The sequence below is a fragment of the Protopterus annectens genome, chromosome 8.part0 (genome assembly GCF_019279795.1).
Source record: "Protopterus annectens isolate FY-2018-M chromosome 8.part0, PAN1.0, whole genome shotgun sequence".
In the NCBI taxonomy this organism is placed as follows: domain Eukaryota; kingdom Metazoa; phylum Chordata; order Ceratodontiformes; family Protopteridae; genus Protopterus; species Protopterus annectens.
Window position 1 is genome coordinate 223,077,661 of NC_056741.1, and position 23,725 is coordinate 223,101,385.

The 23,725-nt window shown below is 38.0% G+C and overlaps 1 protein-coding gene across 1 annotated transcript in view; it reads left to right on the plus strand.

The window, feature by feature from the left end:
- LOC122807988 overlaps window positions 1–23,725 on the plus strand; it is a 163,212-nt gene that overhangs the window by 44,182 nt on the left and 95,305 nt on the right. The window contains exons 4-5 of the mRNA XM_044079007.1: window positions 11,228–11,321; window positions 12,567–12,646. Of these exons, the coding sequence (XP_043934942.1) occupies window positions 11,228–11,321; window positions 12,567–12,646 (174 nt within the window). The remainder of the gene's footprint in view (window positions 1–11,227; window positions 11,322–12,566; window positions 12,647–23,725) is intronic.

Sequence of the window (23,725 nt, forward strand, 5' to 3'; positions counted from 1 at the left end):
GACACTACAACCTGTGAGAGATGCACTTACATAGCCAAACTGGAAGCAAAGCTCTTTCCAGCCAAGATTGTGTTAGACAGTCAAGAGGAGAAGGTTAACACCTGCACTACACCTCAAGCAACACATAGCCCTTTAAAACTCACACCATCAACACCAACACATAGCAACACTAAACTCACATAAGCGGAGGCCCTTAACATTAACCTTCCCAAGCAACAAGGACCTCCGAAGCAGAAACGCAAACAAACACCAGTCACAACCAAAGTGACACACAGCCACCCAACAACAGCCCCTAAGGCAAGACAATGTACTCAGAACTTTAGTCATAGATGACTCTATAGTCAGACATACTGATGTCCCACTCACCAGGCTGAGAAAGGAGAACATTACAGTCAGCTGCCTGTTGGGTGTCAGGATCCGCCACATAACGCATGCACTCAAGTCACTCCACAACAAGTACAACTACGACTCTGTCATTGTCCATGTTAGAATGAATGACTTGAGACGTACCTCCCTGGACTACATGATAAGAGACATGGAAGAATTCTCGGATCATGTGGCCCAGGCAGGTGTGACTCTAGCCCTGAGTAGCAACCTGCCTTTGCCCAGAATGATACCACAGTATAAGGACAAAATAATTGACTTCAACAATTGGCTAAGCTTCTGGTGCCATTCAAAGGGGATCCAGTATCTGCCTGCCTGGAACGACATGATCGACAAACCACGATGCTTTGCCAGAGATGGTCTGCACCTGTCACCCCTGGGATTCAGGTTACTGGCTAAAGCTCTTGCCATCCCTATAGTGCCTTTTTTAGGCAAAGTTCAAAGGACAAAACCACCACCGTAACATATACAAGCATGCAAAATGTGAAGGTAATGGTACTCAATGCTAGAAGTCTAAACCTCAAAATGCACTCTCTCAAGGCATTCCTAAAAATGGAGAACATTGATATCTGTGCAGTAACTGAGACTCCAGAGAGCACCCCTACAAAACCAGGCTACAACTCTTACCACACTTTTCAGCCACCAAACCAAGACTGAAACACTAAAGGTGGAGGAGTGTCCATATTCACCAAGGATATTCACACCTCCAGGCTAGTTGCCCAACACAATGCATCTGAAATTCTCCAGGTGCAATTAACACTAGGTAAGACTGCAATCCAAATTGTAGCTTGCTATATATCCCCCACCATGCCCCAAGATTCTCACTACACCTTTCTAAACATACTGAAAAATATTAAGATACAACCAAACACCCTAATACTGGGTGATTTCAACAACCCAGCCATTACCTGGGAAAACTACTCGGGTACCAACACCTATTCCTAATGGTTCTTGGAATTCATAAATCAACTAATCCATTGTCCCACCAGGGGCTTCAATATACTAGACCTGGTCATTACCAACATGGGAGATAGATGCTCCACACCAGTGGATACCCCCCATTGTTCAGGTCTGACAATAAGCAAATCACCCTTGACATCCACATCCCACCCCCCAGTAAGGAAACCTCCATAAAAAACGTCCCCAAAGCCAACTTCATGCTACTTAAGTCCGAAGTGACAAACTTCATGGAACTCATACAGATGGGAGCTGAAAGTTCAACTGCTGAATCCTACACTAAGGCACTGTACGAGCACATCCACTCGTGCATGAATCGTGCCATCCCAAATAGAACCAAGATGCTCTACTCCAAAAAAAGGAAGCCAAACCCAGTAAGGAAACCTCCATAAAAAAATCCCCAAAGCCAACTTCATGCTACTTAAGTCCGAAGTGACAAACTTCATGGCACTCATACAGATGGGAGCTGAAAGTTCGACTGCTGAATCCTACACAAAGGCACTGTACGAGCACATCCACTCGTGCATGAATCGTGCCATCCCAAATAGAACCAAGATGCTCTACTCCAAAAAAAGGAAGCCAATATGGTGGTCCCCTGCCATAAACAAACTATACAACAGAAGGAAGAAACTGTTGCGGAAAAGAGGAAAATCCTAGGATGCAAAAATCTCCCTTACCAGCCATAGTAGGAAGCTGAGATTCCTCATAAAATCCTCCAAAGCTAGTTACGAAAATAAAATTGTTGAAGATTCCAAAGACAATCACAAGGCGTTCTATAGTTATGTCAAGAATCTAAATGGTAATGCTCAGATCTTTTCTGAGCTGCAACTGAATGGCATTAAATATACTGATCCCAAGGATATTGCCAATATCCTGGCAGATCGATTTAGTGCCAACTTCACCCCCTCTCACCCCCTAAAGGGCCCATCTCAATACCAAAAGATTGCCAAATTCTGATAATCAAGGCCATACAGGTAGAAACCGCACTCTCCAAAGCTATGAATACAGCATCCATGGGACCAGATTACATCCCAGGCTGTGTACTACATGAACTACAAAATGAACTGGCACCTCATCTTAGTGTCATGTTTAATCATAGCCTCACTTCAAGCTTCATGCCCACTGAGTGGTGCACAGCTATAGTTATCCCACTCAACAAGGGGGGATCCACCTTGGATCCCGGGAACTACTGTCCCCTCGGTTTGACGAGCCTAATCTGCAAGGGCATGTTACGCATTATCAAGGAACTTATAAACAAAGACATTGGCAACCTTCAAACACTGGACACCACCCAATTTGGGTTCGTGAAGGGCCGATCTTGTTTCCTGAACCTGATTGGCTTCTTCAAATCAGTCTCCAGAGCTGTGGACGTGGGTAAGGGGGTCCACACAGCCTATCTGGACCTCGCCAAGGCCTTTGACACCATCCCCGATCTGGAATCATAGATAAACTTACTAAGCTGGGCATTAATCCCTATGTCACTCGATGGGTTGCCAACTGACTTACTGACAGAACCCAGACTGTAAAAGTAGCTGACTCCAAATCCAGCTCCAGACAAGTGACAAGTGGAGTACCTCAGGGTTCAGTCCTGGGACTGCTCTTGTTTGGCATCTACTTCTTTGAAGTAGAGGCCAGCACTAAGGAACTCTGGCTAACAAAATTTGCAGATGACTACAAACTGGGAGCCATTATTGAATCCCCAAATTATGTGGATATTCTACAAAAGGGCCTTACAGAAACAGATGCTTGGTACCAGAGCCATGGGCTCAAGCTTAATGCCAAGAAATGTATAGTTATCCCCTTTGGGAAAAAACATGTACCCATGAATTAACACATAGGTGGCAGTACACTAAACACCGAAAGTGTGATGAGAGTCTTAGGGACACAGGTGGACAGTGGTCTCACCTTTGATAACCACATCACCACAACAGTCAGGAAATCCTTCTATGTGGCACACCTCATCACTGAGGGCTTTTCATCCAGAAGAAAAGGAGGTCATTGTCCCACTGTACTCATCCCTCATTAGACCCATTATAGAGTACAGTGCCCCATTTGGTATGTACCTTACAAGACATCTGCAACAGCTGGAAAGGCCGCAGAAATACCTCACTAAAAGAATCACAGGACTAAAGCAGATGCACATTGCTGACCGTCTAAAAAAACTCCATCTATCTGTCGCATATCGTCTACTCAGAGGCGATCTCTGCTTAATATACAAGGCCATGTCAAACCCTGAGCTATTGGACATCCTCCACTTAAAGAAATCCCAATCCCTCAGAGCCACCTGCTCCAGGGATCTAAACCTTGTCATCACAATGAACAAAAAATGCTGAAGGGATAGGATCCTGACCCAGAGACTCCCCGTACTCTGCAATAGACTGCCCATACATGTCAAGCAGAGCGCCTCCTTGGCCCTCTTCAAAAGGAACCTTGACGATTGGATGGGAGATTGGAAATTCACCCTGGGGATCACGTCAGTCACCCTGCTAGACAGGGGTCCAGGGAAGTAAATATTGTGGGAAGAAATATCCGGGGAATTGTTTGGGTAGGCTTGTATAGGCCCTAGGGCCGATAGCCTAGTACCAGCCAATGATCCTATGAACCTATGGACCTCAGGGGATTCTACAGAGGATAAGCTGTACAATGCAAAAACATGTTCTAACTACCACAGAAATTTAGTCATCACAGAAGAGTCAGTTAGCAAAATAAGTGTTTCAAGTAATTTATTTTCTTTTGTTAGTTTACATATTAGTTTAGTGGTTCCTAATCAGATTCAAGTTATTTTTTGTTATAATTTTTTTTTTGTTTAAGCTATCTGTTCTTACCAGTTTAAGTTACTTTATTTGTAATTTTCTTCATTTATACACAATAACAACCAGATGAAGTGCTTTAAGCTCTTTTAGGCTCTTAGTTTGACAAATTTCAGTTAATAACTGCACTGGATTTTGCAGTTTAAGTGCACTAACTGTTAGAATTAAAACATATTTTTTTATCGAGTGAGAGATGATAGCATCAGGCTAGTTCAAGAGATTTAATTGCTTGAAGGGGTTTATAAGCATAATTTCTATTTGGCTGTTAAGTTACAAGAGCTGTTTTTTTTGCCTTTTATTCCTTTGCATTTGTTTTAAATTTGCAAAGGTTGCAGTGCGTATTATACAGGCACAGGTGATTTGTTCTGACTGTTCACTCAGTATCTGAGCTATTCTCAAAGAAAATGCTTGAATTTGCCCCTTCCCTCAAATTACTCTATTTGTCAGTATTTAATACCATGAGCTATTGAACTCCCACTTCATTACTAATTGAGACAAGCCCTCCCCCACCTCTGTTTTTGGACCTGATTTTATTATAACAATTTGCTGTAGTCTCCCGCTCTCAAGCCCCTCCTCCAGGTGATCTCTTTCTATAACTGATAAATACAATTGCGTATTCCAAAGTACTTCTCCCACTAAACCACATACTTCTTTAGTCTGTGCACTATTTTACAAATTAGAATTAACCGAGTTAATCATTACAGATAGTTTAACCTGCTCACTTCTCCAAAATTTTAATTAAATGAACTTACTTAGTCACATTTATCTAACCTGTACACCTGTTCATCTAATACTTGATGTATTGGACATTGTAGAAGGTCAGCCATTGTGTATCCCTCCTATTGCAGCCTCTTAGCACTTGATATTCTGAGGCACTGTAGGAACTGCCTAATGTTAACTGATAACAGACACTTCGCTAAAAAATTTACACCATCAGTGAGAATTACAAATATTAAACTAATTTGGCATCATCCTTCTCAGCTAAAACCATGCACAGTGGAGATTATGTACTCACACATCTTCAACCTCCCCTCACCCACATTCACAAAAACATCCCATTAAAATGTCATACATTGAGACCATTAAAACCTTCACCAAAGCGACTTATAAATACTAACATTATGTAAAAGTTCTCAAACCATCCGCCCATACACACCTACAGCATTATGACACCAAAATCCAGATTGCTATTACTCTTGTACTCCTAAACACTCTGCTAAGAAAAATGCCTCAGTAATTGTTGAAACACATTAGACTTACAGAAGGAGACCTGGTGGTAGAATGAGGAAGTACAGGAGAGTATACAGAGGGAAAGGCTGGCAAAGAAGAAGAGGGATTGTCAAAGAGATGAAGAAGGTAGACAGGAGTATAAGGAGATGAGGAGCATGGCAAAGAGACAGGTGGCGAAGGCTAAGGATAAGGCATATGGAGAGTTGTATGAAAGGTTGGACACTAAAGAGGGAGAAAAGGACCTATACCGATTGGCTAGACAGAGGGACCGAGCTGGGAAAGATGTGCAGCAGGTAAGGGTGATAAAGGATAGTGAGAGAAACGTACTCACAAGTGAGGAGAGTGTGTTGAGCAGATGGAAAGAGTACTTTGAGGGGCTGATGAATGAAGAGAATGAGAGAGAGAGAGAGAAGATTGGATGATGTGGGGTTAGAGAATCAGGAAGTGAAACAGATTAGCAAGGAGGAAGTATGAACAGCTATGAAGAGGATGAAGAATGGAAAGGCTGTTGGTCCAGATGACATACCATTGGAAGCATGGAGGTGCTTAGGAGAAACGGCAGTGGAGTTTTTAACCAGATTGTTTAATGAAATCTTGGAAAGTCAAAGGATGTCTGAGGAGTGAAGAAAAAGTGTGTTGGTACCTATTTTTAAAAATAAGGGTGATGTGCAGAGGTGTAGTAGCTACAGAGGGATAAAACTGATCAGTCACAGCTTGAAGTTATGGGAAAGAGTGGTAGAAGCTAGGTTAAGTAGGGAGGTGATGATTAGTGATCAGCAGTATGGTTTCATGTCAGGAAGGAGCACTACAGATGTAATGTTTGCTCTGAGAGTCTTGATGGAGAAATATAGAGATGGTCAGAAGGAGTTGCATTGTGTCTTTGTGGACTTGGAGAAAGCATATGATAGGGTGCCTAGAGAGGAGTTGTGGTATTGTATGAGGACGTCAGGAGTGGCAGAGAAGTATGTAAGAGTGATACAGGATATGTACGAGGGTAGTGTGAAAGTGGTGAAGTCTGCAGTGGGAGTGACAGATGTGTTTAAGGTGGAGGTGGGATTACATCAAGGATTAGCTCTGAGCCCTTTCTTATTTGCAATGGTGATGGACAGGTTGACACATGAGATCAGACAGGAGGCCCCATGGACTATGATGTTTGCAGATGATGTTGTGATCTGTAGTGAGAGTAGGGACCAGGTTGAGGAGACCCTGGAGAGGTGGAGATATGCTCTAGAGTGGAAAGGAATGAAGGTCAGCAGGACTAAGACAGAATATATGTGTGTGAATGGGATGGAGGATAGAGCAATGTTGAGGATGCAGGGAGTAGAGTTGGCGAAGGTGGATGAGTTTAAGTACTTGGGATCAACAGTTCAGAGAAATGGTGAGTATGGAAGAGAGGTGAAGAAGAGAGTACAGGCAAGGTGGAAGGGGTGGAGAAGAGTGTCAGGAGTGATTTTTGACAGATGGATACCAGTAAGAGTGAAAGGGATGGTCTACAAGAGGGTAGTGAGACCAGCTATGTTGTATGGGTTGGAGATGGTGGCACTGACAAAAAGGCAGGAGTCAGAGCCAGAAGTGGCAGAGTTAAAGATGTTAAGATTTGCACCAGGTGTGAGAAGGATGGATAGGATTAGGAATCAGTACATTTGTGGGTCAGCTCAGGCTAGACAGTTTGGAGACAAAGTCAGAGAGGTGATATTGCATTGGTTTGGACATGTGCTGAGGAGGGATGCTGGGTATATTGGGAAAAGGATGCTAAGGATGGAGCTGCCAGGTAAGAGGAAAAGAGGAACGCCTAAGAAAAGGTTTATGGATATGGTGAGAGTGGATATGCAGGTGGTTGGTGTGACACAGCGATATGCAGAGGACAGGAAGAAATGGAAACAGATGATCCGCTGTGGCGACCCCTAATGGGAACAGCCGGAAGAGAAGAAGAAGACATACATATTCTGTACTCACTAGAATATTATATCGACAGGGATGTTTCAAAGAGGATTATGATATACTCTAATCATAACTAGCTTGTTATTTGGTAGAGACATTGAAGTCAAGGCATTCTCTTTGATAGGTGGAGTTTGACATCCATATAAGATCACAACTGGATTTAGAGAGACCTGATTGTTATTCTATGCAATTCTTTGCAACGCATAGACCATTACCTCCCCCATGTATTACAGAAGTTAGAGAACAAATGTGGCTTTAGCACGCTCATCTGTGATGCATAGAGAGTGGCCACCACAAAAAGTAGCAGACAGTGCAAACAATTTTAAGCTGCTAAACATTTCATTCAGAAGACTGAATGACTAACTTAATACTTTTTAAATCCTTTTGCAGTTATGACCTGTCTTCTGTTATGGGGGCTGCTCACAAAAAGGTTACTAATTCCCCAAATTTTGCAGTGTAATCATGGTGGTGTACAGACTAGATTACAGCAACAATGGACAAAGTAACATATTTCAATCTGTTTCATTCAAAAACACACTAGCTCTGTCAAGCAAAATCAGTGGCTGTTTAATATGATCTAATGACAGCTATGATCATCAAATATACGAAACAGGAACACATCCACTGTGAGTTTGAAAAATAAGTCATCTGTTTATGGTCAGTTTCTACAACATATTGCATCCTTGCCCACCAGATACATAGGGTCATAGGAGGTTAATAGGCTAGTGGCCCCAGGGCCTTTACAAGCCTAGCCAAGTTCAACCTGTGTTCTAAGGGTGTCTGGTTCAAGTTACATCCTATTTGACTTTGTATATCTCAGGTATCTTAATATGATCAAATAAAAGAATAAATGAATGAATAATGACCACAATAATGTTAACTAATCGCTGTCAGACACTTAGAGTGCAGTCCATAGCAACCCCACCACACATAAACACAAAACCATGCACACGTGCACATACCCCTATATACCCACAATCACAAACACACACACATGCTCACCAATTCAGCTGCTTTAATTACTTGTGTGTATTTCAGATATATGACTGTGGTCAAACAAAATAATGAATAAATAACTTACTGATGATCAGATTAGTAAATTTTAGCTCATAAATGTTAGACAAATATAGTACAAACCACTGTATAACCCACTGTACACCCCTCTCCCCTCACACACATTCACTCGTACCCCATAATTGCAGCTGATTTATTGATTGTGACTGCTGTCAAATAATTGAAGGAATGCATGAATAAATAACAGCCACAATAATTGTACTTCAGCTTGTTGCTCTCAAATATAGTGCACTCAACTGCATTCTACGTCAGCATGTACATGCACACACAGGCACTCACTCACACACACACACACACACACACACACACACACACACACACACACACACACACACACACACACACACACACACACACACACACACACACACACACACACACACACACACACACACTCACAATAATAACTGTATACTAAAAAAGCAATACATACCCTCCTTGTGGGTGTTTATCATTGGCACCATTAAATAGAACACCCTCAACAAGAGATTAGTGAATCACACAAAAGAGTACAGCATTATTAAGTGTATATAAACAGCTTACCTAATTTACAAAAGACATTGATTTTCCTTGCCCACTGTTAACAAAAAGAGTTCTTTAACGTTCATTCATTTTGCCAGAAGCACCAGTCACCTGAAAAACCTGAGTGAATCAGAAACAGCTGCTCTTTGCTTTGCCTAGCAATTCACCAGTCCCTGACTGAAGAGAAATTTCTTTTAAGACAAAATGGCAGGAGGTCCTCTAGCAAGGCTAAATGCCCTTATTCTGTATTGAAGAATACATAAACATTTTCGGCTGTCTTAGAAAACAACCCACACTGAGTAAGTTATTTACTGTATATATCTATATATATATATATATATATATATATATATATATATATTTTTTTATTTTCCTTAATAGAAATCAGAACTCTGAGCATGCATAGAATTCTAAATTCCAAAAACGGAAAGTGCCACTTGTCAAGAAGAACAGGCAGGGTAGTTTGTTTATATACTTTATTACACAGAAACACATCAGGATGGATAGAAGCAATACAAAATATAAACAAACTGATTGACGGACAACACAGACATGCATGGTTACATCTCAGCAGCTTACTGCAAAATATCAGTCAGGCTCACGTGCTCAGCATTTATACACATGCGCAAGACCATGGAAAGCTTCTTAAAGGTATACATACATATTGATCTACAGAAAGGATGATTTTTTTTAATTAAAAAAATAAAATAAAGAGCTCTGAAAACCAAGTTTTCATTTGGAAGCAGTGCAGCCCAATATTTCATTATGATGAGTCACCCATCCAGGAAGACATGCATATAACCCCATTTAAAAAGAACCATGGTGATATCATGTTAGTGAAGTTTTTGAAAGGCACACTTCAAGTTTATTACTACTAACCACAAAAATAAGACAGTATTATTTTAGCTATGCTTTAAATGAATCATGGAATGTAACACAAATTGGGGGATAAACATATTTAATAATTTAGAATGAAAATCAAACGAGAAATGTATCTAATTTTGTAGTTCTATCATTTGCTTTAGGCATTTCTACACTAAAAGTTATGTTCTGGTAAAAATACAATTTCTGAGGAATTATCTCCAATTTAGAATAATTGCATCTCAGCAGCTTACTGCAAAATATCAGTCAGGCTCGCATGTGCTCAGCATTTATACACATGTGCAAGACCATGGAAAGCTTCTTAAAGGTATACATACATATTGATCTACAGAAAGGATGATTTTTTTTTAATTAAAAAAGAAATAAAATAAAGATCTCTGAAAACCAAGTTTTCATTTGGAAGCAGTGCAGCCCAATATTTCATTATGATGAGTCACCCTTGATAATACCTTGGCATATGATCCAGGAAGACATGCATATAACCCCGTTTAAAAAAGGAACCATGGTGATATCATGTTAGTGAAGTTTTTGAAAGGCACACTTCAAGTTTATTACTACTAACCACAAAAATAAGACAGTATTTCTGAGGAATTATCTCCAATTTAGAATAATTGTATGTACTAAACATGCTATGGTTCATGTATAGCCATTGCCATCATGAAGCAAGATTTTGAGTTTTGAGAATAAAGGTTAATATGTCCCCCTTTTTGTTTGTAAAGGTAAAATGTTATTGTTTTATAAATATGAGACTGTGAAATTAATAAAAGAAAACTTTTTCAGTTTTAAGTGTTCAAAATGCACTTCTCTGTGAAGTAGTAACTTTGTTACTGTCTGTTTCCGGGGGAATGACAATCACTCACCAGGATACTTCAGCTCCATAAACGTGAATACTACTTTATATTGCATAAATGTACCCATTAATGTGCTAACCTGCAAATAAAGTAGGAAAGATATCACGCAAGGGCAGGAACATTTATATTAAACTATCCGTATGGCAGTGTTATGTCATTTGACTAGATACCTGACATAACATAAAGGATTTCTATTATATCCTTCATAAAATATTTTTTCATTGAGTGTTATTTGATGTTAGATTATCAGTGTTTACTTTTAGAATGTCTGGTCTGTAACATAGTTTTCCACTCAGTCAGGTAATGCAGTGAAGAATTCCATAGGAATGCCTCTTGGAATAAATTTTTATGTACAGTATATTTACTGTACGAAGCAATAAAAAGTCCCTCACATAAACACAAATGTTTATATTTCCTATATGAAGCAGAAAAATTCCTTTATTTAAATCTAAATGTTTATAAATGTGAACTTAACAAGACACTTAAGACTTATGTTTGAAACTGAATGTTTGTCTTTCTTTAGAGAGAAATCTATAGCAGATGTCCATATTAATGGCGTTACTTACTTTTTTGCAGCTACACAGTTAACAGATACAATATGTGAACCCTGCCCTGATGGAACATTTTCAAACATTACTGATGCCTCCTCCTTATGTCAAAGACATGCAGAGTAAGTACCCATTGATTTATGAGACTGCGGAGAACATTATAAACAGACAAATGTCATTTCACTGATTTGACCTCTTGACACATCTTTTGACAAATGGATAATTACTTTCAATCCAGGTTCAATTTTTCTTAACCGGCATAGACTCAAAACAAAGAAGAATGCATTGCTATCTCACAAAGCATAGTTATTTAGTACCCGAAATATAGGGTCTATATTATACCATTGAACCTTCATTTCAACAAATGGCAATTCATCGAAAATGTTGTTCATCAAACTGCCCTCATATATGGGCCTGCACCACCCACACCCCCTGTTAATTATATATATATGCCAACTCCAAGATTGCACTACAGTGGGGAAAGGGCAAATTTTCTGATCAATGCCGTAATGTGATCTCAGTAAGAACAGTTTGACGAATGGCATATTCGACAAAATGCCATTAAAAATGCCATTCAATGAAATGTTCTTTTGATGCTGTAATACGGACCTGAACTATATGGCTGTTTTCCTACAGTGAGGAGATGACCTATGTTTTCCTAAACAAGTTAGTTCCTACGTGGTCCCCTGTACATATCCAAGAGTTAATAAGAGGTATCTGCTGCATATGTATTACTCTGCATATGCATCAGTTAGTAAGAGGTGCTTTCTGCTTAGGTATTTTAGGTCAGTAAGACATGGTTGTTACCTAGATACTTACCAGTCATTATCTAGGTACTACATACTTTGTCGATAAAAGCTAGTTGCTACCTTGGATAAAATCCCCATACTTATCACTTGATGAGAGGTTGTTGCTTCCTAGGTATTACTCTGCATATATATTAGCTAAAAAAAGTATTTGGTCTATGCACTACCCTATATACTTATCAGTAAGTAAGAAGCACTAGGTACCTACGTACTACATATTGTGAATCTGCTATTGAATAACTATGTTACTTTACCCTGCACATCGCCTACAGCAATATTCATTACTATACGGAATGTAGTGGATCATGTTTGTCCATTGAACACACCGTAGTACCTCAGTTGCCACTGTTATTCTCATTCTCTCTTCTTCCTTTTTTCCATTTATTAGAGATGATAAATCTCCATTTGATTCAAGATGGCAATAGCCAAGTATTTATCTATGTGATTTCTAATGTAAGCAAAGAGCTGACAGATGCACAACTGAGGGAATCTGTAAAATACTGTTATGTTATAAAATTATCATAAGTCTATGTTATACTAAATATAATGTATTGCTTTCAGTTGTTCAGAGTTTCATCAAAAGATCATGACTGCAGGAACGAACAGGACAGACAACATTTGTGGCCCAATTTCCTATGATGGTATGTAATTACCCTAACTATAATTTATTTACCTCATTAGGGAACATTGTGATATCCACCAGGATATAGTAAAGAATAATATTTATAAAGTATAAGTTCAGTATTTTTTCCTTTGGAAGATGTCCTTTTGAAGATTTAAAAGATTTAATGTTTTATGCAGATTACATAGGGCCATTATCTTTTTCACCATTTATCAATGACTTAAGTTAAGACCTGTCACATTTCAAGTTGATAATGTACACAGGCAGTATTCTGTTGTTATCATTAAAGAAAACTAATGCAAAACTATAAAAATCTACCCAGGAAAACTTATCAAAGCTCTATGCCTGGATACTAAACAATAAGCTAATAATTAATGGTCAGAAATCAAGCCTAATGTCATTTGCCACCACACAAAAGATGAGAAACTTCAACATCCCAATTCTAGCTGTAGAGAAACAAAGATAAGTCGGTCTTCTTCTGGACTCTTCCCTGTCATTCACAGTGCACATTGATATGATTGCAAGTAAAACACTATTTCAACTTGAACTCTACACCAAATTATTCATTTTCTCTTACCAGCTGCATACGATTCTCTGGGCAGCAATGTTGTTACTCCAAATTTTCCATATACATTTCCACTCCTAGTACTACATTAATGATCAAATACTCCAAAACTACAGTGGAAAATAAGATCTATTGTTATGTATTACTTGCAAAAATACACAGTCACCATTGTGATCTGCTAAAGGGCTGTAAATTAATATCTGCATCTAAAAGAGCTTTAATGCCACCACTTAAAATTTACCTGACCATTACTAATTTTGTTTAATTATTCATTGTTGTACATTGCTGCTCATACATTGTTGGTCACTGAGATTGTATAATTGTACATTGTTGTACATTGTTGCTCATTAAGATTGCAGGCAGTGGCTCAGTAAGAACCTGGATCATGGCTGAACAGGGTCATCTGACTAATTCTCTTACATGATTCACAAATTGCAATAAATAATTAAATAAATAACTGTCCTTCCTTTTCCTTCTGTGTTGTCACAGTACTAAGACTTAACTGTTGCCACTTTTCCTCTAATAAAAGAAACTTACTGCTGCATAAACTCAGCTTAATTGACTGGTTTCAGTTTTAATAAGTCTATGACCCAAGTGAAGCGCTGTCTCTCTGCTCTATCCCTTTCCAGTATAGAATGTTCTGTGTCCACTAGTGAAAATAAAGTTATGTGCGTCTCAGTGCTCGTCACTAACAAGTGCAAATGATAAAAAAAAAATAATAATTTTAATGCCTGGCATGCATGGAAATTTGCTAACAACTCTGACTACATTTCTCTTCACAAAAATCTAGCAATACAACTTATCTCTCTACAAAAATCTGTTAGCTCAAAGTAAAATAAATACAAAATAGCATAATCTGCAAAGAACATCATTTAGCAATCCTGTCTGTTGCTAGTAAGAAATTAAAACAAGAAAGTAGTTTCCAAGAAAATAACATCCCTCTAAATTAAATCTAGATCCTGATATCACATTTAGTAATACATATTGGGTTTATGTTAATCTTTAAAACTTAAAGGATATGGATAAAAATAATATTAGTAATAATTTAATTTTAAAATCTATTGGATTTTTGGAAAGACTTTACTCTGAAATACTTACACAGAGTATATATTACTCTATTTCAAATCAACAAAAATGTCCAAAACTAAAGAAGCTGCATACTGGGAATGTAGAAAGGTTTGAAGGCTGGTTGGTATCATACCTTCTTAAAATGTAACAAAAATAAGTATTGGAAAGATCTTCATTATTTCTTACAGCACTGGTGTCAGATGCATGCATATTAACCAAAGCTTTTATACTGACGAATGCTCCAATACATGTTTATATAAATTCTTCTTTGTCATTATGTGTCAAAAGAAAATGCATACTACAACAATAAAAGCTAATGGTAAAAAAAAAAAAATCAAATACCAGTTGAAATTGAAATTATTATATGAACATAATTGATTAAATGATTGTCAGTTAAATGTCATAAGTAAATTTATTATCTAAAATTTTAAGTGCGATTCAATTAATTGCTTATGATTGTAAATATTTTAAATGTTTTTTGTTATTATAACATACATACATTTTTTAGGAAAAAATAAAACCCCTCTTGCTTGATTCCAACATTTTTTTGTTTCTAATACTGATAATTCACAAAATCTACTAGGATTTATTTTTTCTGCTTCACTGTTTTCCCTTCCACTAACACTCCTAATTACATCATTAAAAAAGCACAGTGTGAAACCTTCCTTTCTTTTTGCATGAAATAAAGCAGTTCTCTCATTTTTTCAGACTGTTCTGTACCAATTCCTGATCCATAACTAAGGTGGGGAAAGGGAGACATCTGACCCACAGACAAGTTGTTAGCAGGCATAATCGGTAGGTGTTGGTTGTGCAGGAGTACAGTACTGGTGTGGATTTATGAAGCCAAGAGGATTTTGTGGCTTTATAACTGATTATCAGTACTATATTTGTGGTCAATGCAGATGCTTTCAGTGTGTAACAGTTTTTATTAATTTATGTTTTGTTTTTTTGTTATTGTCAACTTTGAGTTAGGGGGTCAGTTTGCAGACGCATAGGATGACAGATGGCATAACTGTGGTTCAGACTGATCCCTTTTCAAACCTAGCACCTCACCCTAAACTTCCAGACAAATTCTCTTGCTGCATCGCCAGATAATTAACATATATTCATAATTTGTAACAGTGTCCTTAATGAATATATGATTAACTGAAAAATTCCATCATCATTCCATTTAAAAAAAAAACAAAAATTCCTACTCTCAACAAACATTTAATGACTATTATAAACTTCTCTCCCCAAAATATTTGGCAAACTCTTCTATTTTCATATTAGTGAATACTTCCCAAAACAACAGATCCTATCACTGTGAGCAAGAGTTCAGACCCAACAATACAGTCATTGCACTCTTCTAAACTACTGTGATAAATTACAAGAACAGGAAGAAGCCATTTAACAAGTACATTTTTACTGAAATTAAAGACACATTTGATTTCGTTGACTATGCTCTTCTACTTCCAAAACCTACACCACTAGGCTTTGATGACGAGTCACATCTTTGCTTTTGAAATCATCTCACTAATCACTCACTCTACACGTGTTCCTTAATTTAATTCCCTATCCCTGTTAAATATTCTACAAACTGGCATTTGCAAGGATCAGGTTTTGTCCTCTTTTGCTTTTTTTTTTCTCTTCAATAATTCTTTCCCCATTAACATTCCATATTTTAACATGATTGTATCTATCAACAACCTACTTATTCTCACATCTTAAATCACTCCAGACACTAAAAAAGCTTTAATGCAGTTTTTGTTTTTCTACACAGGATAACTGAATAGTTATCACTGCCAGCATTAAATTTATGATATTTAGAACTGATCAGTAACTTCTGCACAAGAAATTTCTGGCCCTTTTGAACCTTCTATTAAAGCCATTAACACCATCAGATTCCTAATGGTAGAACTTGTTCAACCTCAAAGCTTCCAAACTCACGCTGAGTTATCCAGCAATGCCGAGTCCCAACAAACCAAAATAAAATAAAGACTGAAAATTCATCAAGACATGCGTAAATGGGCGTGCCTTCATTGAAGGTTATAAAATGTTCCACAGAAAATCTGAGATTTTATTAATCTTTCTGACGCTCATTTATTTATTTATTTTTACATTTGTTAACCGGGTTAGTCCGACTGGCCCCAGAGAGCCCTTTTTCAGCGGAGAAAAGCTCCAGGAAAATAATTAAAAAATAAGAAAAAACAATTCAAGTTACAAAATACTTATCAGTACTAAAACAGAGAGAAATATACACTATGAATATATACAAGACAAAAGTACAATATTTTGAGAATGCAGTAGCAATATGTTTGAAAAATTTGGTTAGCATTAAGCTATTTACAAGGAATGTAGCAATACCATAAATAAAAGAAAATTCATAGTAACACCATGGCATAGTAAAACAAAGATGCATTTAATAGCATAGGTATTAACTGCAGAGAGAGAGTAATATATATAGACAGTTTAGATAGATACCAGGCAGATATGTTAATTGAGAGAAGAAGAAAAATTCATTAGGCAATTTCCTGACACCAGTAATTTCATCTCCACCACTGCACCCCTACTATCTGTATGAATCAGTTAATAACACAAAGATCTGAATTCCTTTTTTACTGTTGTTTACTCCCATGTCTTCCAACTCTTTACCATCTCATGATATTTTTTCATAAGGCTCCAAAGCACTGTATTGTTTCACAGCCCCCTGCACCCCATTCTTTATAATAATCACCACTGAAAGAATGTGTTAAGCTCTCTCTTGTAGTCTGAAATTCTTTACATACAGAAATGTAAACTCTCTCTACTTTTCTTAGGTCAGAAAAGCATTCCCTTCACTTCATATCCCTGCTAATGTAAATTATTCTGACATCACTGCTAAATCTAGACTTAAAGTTACAACTTTTTTACTCCATTTAACCCTTCAGCTACAACACAAATATTCTACTCACACCTAAGGAACTAAATAACTCAGTATTTGGGGGGGGGGGACTCCCCTTCTTCTATCCCTTTCTCACTTTGTGCTGACAGATATTTTTACATCTTTATTCATTTCCTTTATACATTCTGCTGTACTTCAAAACATTCATTTTGGTCACATAAGGAAGGCATATTTTGCATTATGGATTCAAACAAGAACAGTCATCCACTATCAGAATGTGTCATAATTTTACTCATTTCAACTTAACCTGTTACTACAATGCATTTTTAAAGTTTCACAAAACTTAATTCTCATTGTGTTATCATATCCACTTAATTTTCTATTTAAACTCTACCCTAGCAATGTATACATATTAAGTTGCTATGCAAAGTTCATTTCATATAAGTTACTAGTGTATGCATATGCAAGTAAAATACAATACCAGTTACTTTACCATACATAAAACACATATTGCTACCTTTTTTATATTCTGTTCCTGAAACTATCTTTTCTACTAGCTTATAGTCATGTTACGACTGCCAACAACATCTCCTACACCCCAAAGAGATTCTCTGCTATCATCCAGTTATTATACTGGAACACACCTGACATAGAACTGTGCTTGCTACACCAACACCAAGTACTCAGCCAAAAATGTAAAACTCATGGCATGGATGACGCAAGTGCTTCAGTTTATAGTCTGCAGATTATACCAGGGACAACTGTGGAAAGAGAGAGAGCATACCTATTACTTTTTACCTCTAAGTGTGTGTGTAATATACCTTAGTAACATAAGAAAAATGAGAACTGATCCATATGCATACAGTAGGTCCCTGTGCATGGAACTAGGACTGCCCTCATATAAAGGAAAATTCTTGAATTAAACTTATTACATGAGATACATATCTTTAAAAGCAGCAAACATATCCAAGAAGCTCAGAGATAGATAATTCCCTTTAATACTCTGCAAATATTCAGCAACTCCTCTTGTGGTATGGCAAAGCAATAAGGAGCCTAATTTTTTGAAAAAAAAAAAACAGATATGGTGGTACATCTGTTAGTCCAATTTGAAACATAATGGTAGATACATTATAGAAAAGGTACATTAAATAATGCAATGTTTTAAATCATACACTGAAGTTTGAAATTCTGTGTTCAGTGTTATACATTTAATTTATTTATTTATTTTTTATTTAACATTTGTTGACCGGGAAAGTCCGACTAGGTTCGACAGATCCTGTTTTCAGCAGTGGCCCGGGGAGAAATGCTCCAGAAGCATGTCTTTAGAATGTGGGAGGAAACCAGAGTACCCAGAGGAAACCCACACAAATGCAGGGAGAACATGCAAACTCCACACAGAAGGCACCCCAGCCGAGAATCGAACCGGAGAACCTCTTGCTGTGAGGCGAAAGCATTAACCGCTGCACCACTGCGCCACCCATTACACATAATAATATACATGCAATTATGCATACATAAATAAGTTTACAGCTAAGTGCTAGGCTAGCTGCCCTTTTAGACCATTTTAAAACTTGGCAATTTCCCTTAGTGAGAATCAAATGTACTTCCGGTCTTAACTGTTAAGCCAACCACTATCCCCATAGAAATATGAATGTTTACCTTGACTGATTAGTGACTGTCAGTGTTTTGCTCATGTAATGTATTTATTAACCACTGCAATGCAGTTGTACCCATTGTAACTTATATAATTTGTTAGGGTAATGTTGAATGCAGGCTAACTTTAGAGTCTGCTATTTTGCCAATTCATTAATATTTGTTTTGAAATAAGCTGTCAAAATAAAAGAGGCTAGCAGTTTGTGCAAGATTATTCAGTCTTTTTAAATAAAAAAAATGACTTGCTTCTCTAATAGTTCTAAGAATAAAACAATACTTCATCACAAAATGACAATAATAATACAAAGGTTACATTACCCCATAATATATGCATATGTCTGCATATACTGCACATCTCATTGCATAAATAAATTGTTTCTATAGTATTAATTGAACAGAAGTAATAGTTCATTTGACTAATTTATATGATCAGTCTATACAATATATACAAGGGAAGAGTACTTAGACCTAATGTCTCTTTCTTTTATAAAACAACTGTCAGGGCAGGTCTTAGGTAAAGGAGTCTATGGTCTTCGGGCACCTTCCAGATCCCCCAATGTGCCATGATCAAAGCTCCCTCTATTTACCGCCCAGTTTGGCTTCTCACACCATCTATACACATTTTGTCTTGCTTTTCCATACTGTGTGTTAATCTTCAGCATTTTCTCTACTTTTTTCAGCTTACAACTGGCCAGAACTATGCTGTTAAAAATGTGGAGCAGTGAAGGAAATAAAAATAATACGCAAGGAATCTAGGGACTATTAACCATCAGAATTAGTAGGGTTCTAGGTGCCCTGAGATGCATTTTGGAACTTTTTTCCACCTTTTGATCTGATGATGTCCTGAATAAAAATCACAGATAAGGAAAGGCATTCAATCTTATTTTTTCCCTTCAAGGAAGAAATAGGTTGTGTCAAGCCTTAATGTTCAAAGCTGACATAATAGTAGTTCCCAATAAACTAAGATGGCAAATGTTAAGATATATAAATTATATTGTAGAATAGTATTTCCCTTCCTAGCCCACCAAAATGAGATAGTCACCATCTCTATTTCCCTCTGATTTTAGGTTGGGATCAATGTGGAGCAGTAAATTGCCACAGTTATATATTTCAAGTGGTTGTCAAAAATATGCACTAGATACCCCTTACCACTACCTTTAAAATTCAGCCACCTTCTGTGTACACCCTCTAATGTTAGAGTGGGATAAAAGTAAAAGAACAAATGGCTATAGTAATATGCTTCAGAATACATTCATTTGACTGGACGCGCATTGCTCGATCATGCAGAACACTGACTGTAAACCTCAAATTTCGGAATGCTGAACGGTTGGAATGTAGTAAACAACATAGAATTTGATATTTCTGACTGCTTAACCACCTAAACGAGCGCTACCATGGATCAAAAAGGGGCAATATTTTGTGATTTGCAACTCTTGCGATCGCTTTTTTGGATTTTGCCACATTGCTTTCGACATGGTATACGTCAGTCATTTATGCGTTGGCTAAATGAATGTGTACCATATGCTTCAACTTGTTGTTGTCAGATATACATATAAACAGTATGCCCCCATACCTCTACCACCAATATGGTAACCACCTGCATACAGGTCTGATAATGTGTGACTGTGATGAAAGTGAAAATGCAATATCACTGTAATGTAGTCCACCTTACAGTCCATAAATGGTACACTACCCCTAAACAAGGTATAGCAACATTCTGTGCATACTTATGATGTCTGACAACGAGGGAAGTTAAAAAATAACTGTCCCTAACCAGCTTTACACAAGTTATTGCACCCTGGGTGGGGTACAGGACACAAGATGGGATGAGCCAAATCTCCTTAAACAGCCAATAGTGTCTCTGGATAACCAGGCTCCAAGAAGATCTGAGGGTCCAAACATGATGCAGTTTGTTCCTTATTATTGAACATAATTAATTCTTAAACATATTTTGCTGCCAGTTTTTTGCCACCAGATAGAACTGTTATACATATGTCCACCAATAAAGTGTGTGTGAGACCACGGATAAAATTTCACACATACACACATACACACACACACACACACACACACACACACACACACACACACACACACACACACTGACACATCCTGTTATAATCCGATTATTTACACACACACACACACACACACACACACACACACACACACACACACACACACACACGCACACACATATACAAACACAGAAATACACACGCACATACAACTTACAGTACACAGACTACGCCTACTGATACAATGTGCAAATACACACACACACACACACACACACACACACACACACACACACACACACAAACATATACAAACACACAGAAATACACACGCACATACAACTTACAGTACACAGACTACGCCTACTGATACAATGTGCAAATACACAGACACATAAACACATACACACACAGACACACACACACACACACACACACACACACACACACACACACACACACACACACACACACACACACACACACACACACACACACACACACACACACACACACACACTTGTAGGCAGCCAATGGCTGTCATTACAGGTCTTAGTGGGAACAAGAGCACCTGTCTAAAACCCAAACAGTGACAGTGAGGACATGCAGAGTCCATGTAGAAGAAGCCACAACAAAGAACTCAACCACAGACTGAAGGATTGGGAGATTACAACATTATTTATTGTTCCACTGTGCAAGTGAACAGTTGCTGTCCCATGAAACCTGCTCAGATCACCAAAGACAGCCACTTACTGTGTACAGTCCTGATGTTTGACTGTGATGGAAAGAATGTATTGTCAATCTATACCATGGTTATCGATAAGACACAGCAATGATAACCTTGTACCATTTATGCCATTTTCAGCAAATGTAATAAATTGTATGACACTACTCCTACCAAGCAGTTTAGTGATTGACTAAATGTGATAAACCAACAGCAAGGATAAGTCACTTTTATCCACATACAGTTTCCATACCCTTCACTTGCAGACATATTATTGATGTATGCATGCGCATTAGACGGGGCGGCCATGGTGGTGCAGCAGTTAGTGTTGCCGTCTCATAGCAAGAGGTTCTCAGGTTTGATTCTCAGTTGGGGTGCCTTCTGTGTGGAGTCTGCATGTTCTCCCTGTGGTCGTGTGGGTTTCCTCCAGGTTCTCCAGTTTCCTCCTACATCCCAAAGACATGCTATAGGTGGATTGGACACTCTAAATTGGTGTGAGTGTGTGCGTGTGTGTGTGTGCGCCTTCTGTGGAAGGTTGGGTGCTGGGCTGGCAACTCAACACTGTAAAACTCCACTGCCAATCATGAGCAGACAGGTGATCCACTGTGGTGACCCCTAACAGGGAAAAAGCCGAAAGAAGAATAGGATGCATGCACATTAGATGTCTGATTACTATTTAAAAAAAGGACCACATTAAATTATTTAAATTTGCTTCACACAATTGCACACTAGTTCAGCAAAGCCAATTAAATGAAAGTTTCACTTAATCATAACAGCATAATCAGTTATTTTTAATATTTAGGGCTGATAAGCATGCTGGATTAAATGGACATGCATCAATTAAACCTAAATTAAAAACAAGGAAGCTTAGAAGATGAGTATTGGTAGATTATGGTCCTATGATTTATTTGTAATTGTATTTAAATGGTTGACCACTGTTGTATTTTTATATGCCTGATGAAGCCAAATTATCTTTAATTAAGTGATAGTTTGTCAAAGTCATTGCCCCTCCAAACCCAGTAAACCCAACAGCCTATGCAGAATTGTTCATAGAAACTCTGTACAGTCATGTCAATGGCTGCTTAGAAGCTGTTGTACTTGTCAGAAATAAGCCCATAACTAATTCCAAAAACAAGCTGCCCTGGTGGCATCTCAAATTAAACAGCATATACAACAAAAGGATAAAAATCAAGGCAAAAATTGGATAGTGTAACTTCCATAAAGATGAGCTCTCACTTCAAAATAAACAGGTGCCTCAGAGGGCTAATTAGGTCAAATAACACCAGCTTAATGTTCAAGATAGGCTCCTGGCAAAAGACAACTGTAAGGCTTTCTTCAGCTATATCAGAAACTTCAGAGGCCGCACAAAGCAGTGTGATGAACTGGTGGTTAATGGAGCCAAGAAATATAGCAAATTTGCTGGCTGACAAATTCAGTTTCAGTTTTATCCCCTACTGAACCCCTGCCATCACTCAAAAAATACCCTCAAATATAACCCCTACAACCTTTTGGTATGCACCTTTCCAAGCACCTGCAGCAATGTCTTCAGAATCTGTCCTATGTAGATCATCTGAAATCATTGTCAGTTTATTTTGTTTCATGCAAACTACTCAGAGGCAATCTCTTCCTTGCATATAAGTTAAACTCTGACCCTGCTTTATTGGAAATGCTGCATATCCGCAAGTCAAATGTACATGGGTTACTTGCTCTAAAGACCTTAACCTGGTATGTGACACTAATAGAACTTGCTGGAGAGACAGATTTGTCTCCCAGAGGTCACCACACATTTGGAACAGACTCCCACTTCTTGTCAAACAGAGCACCTCATTGGCCTTCTTCAAACACAATCTGGAAAACTGGATGGGCAACATAAATTCAGCCTGGGGGTTCCACCTGTGTCTCTCTTGGACAGGGGCAATAGGTTGTTCATGGAAATAAGGATAGTACCTACATATGAACTTGGCTAGGCTTGTAAGGGTCCTAGGGCCATTTGACTAGTAACTTCCTATGATCCTATGATCCTATGAACTATAACAAGAGAACATATCCTGGCTGCACTACTAAGGTCAAGAACACATGCTTAATGGGACACGATAAAATCATAGGATGCCTCCTGAATAGTCTAAAATATAACTTTTCAGGACCACTGGAGGCACTATTTAACTACTGTCTCAAAACAGGCTTTCTGTCATGAGAATTGAGGACTG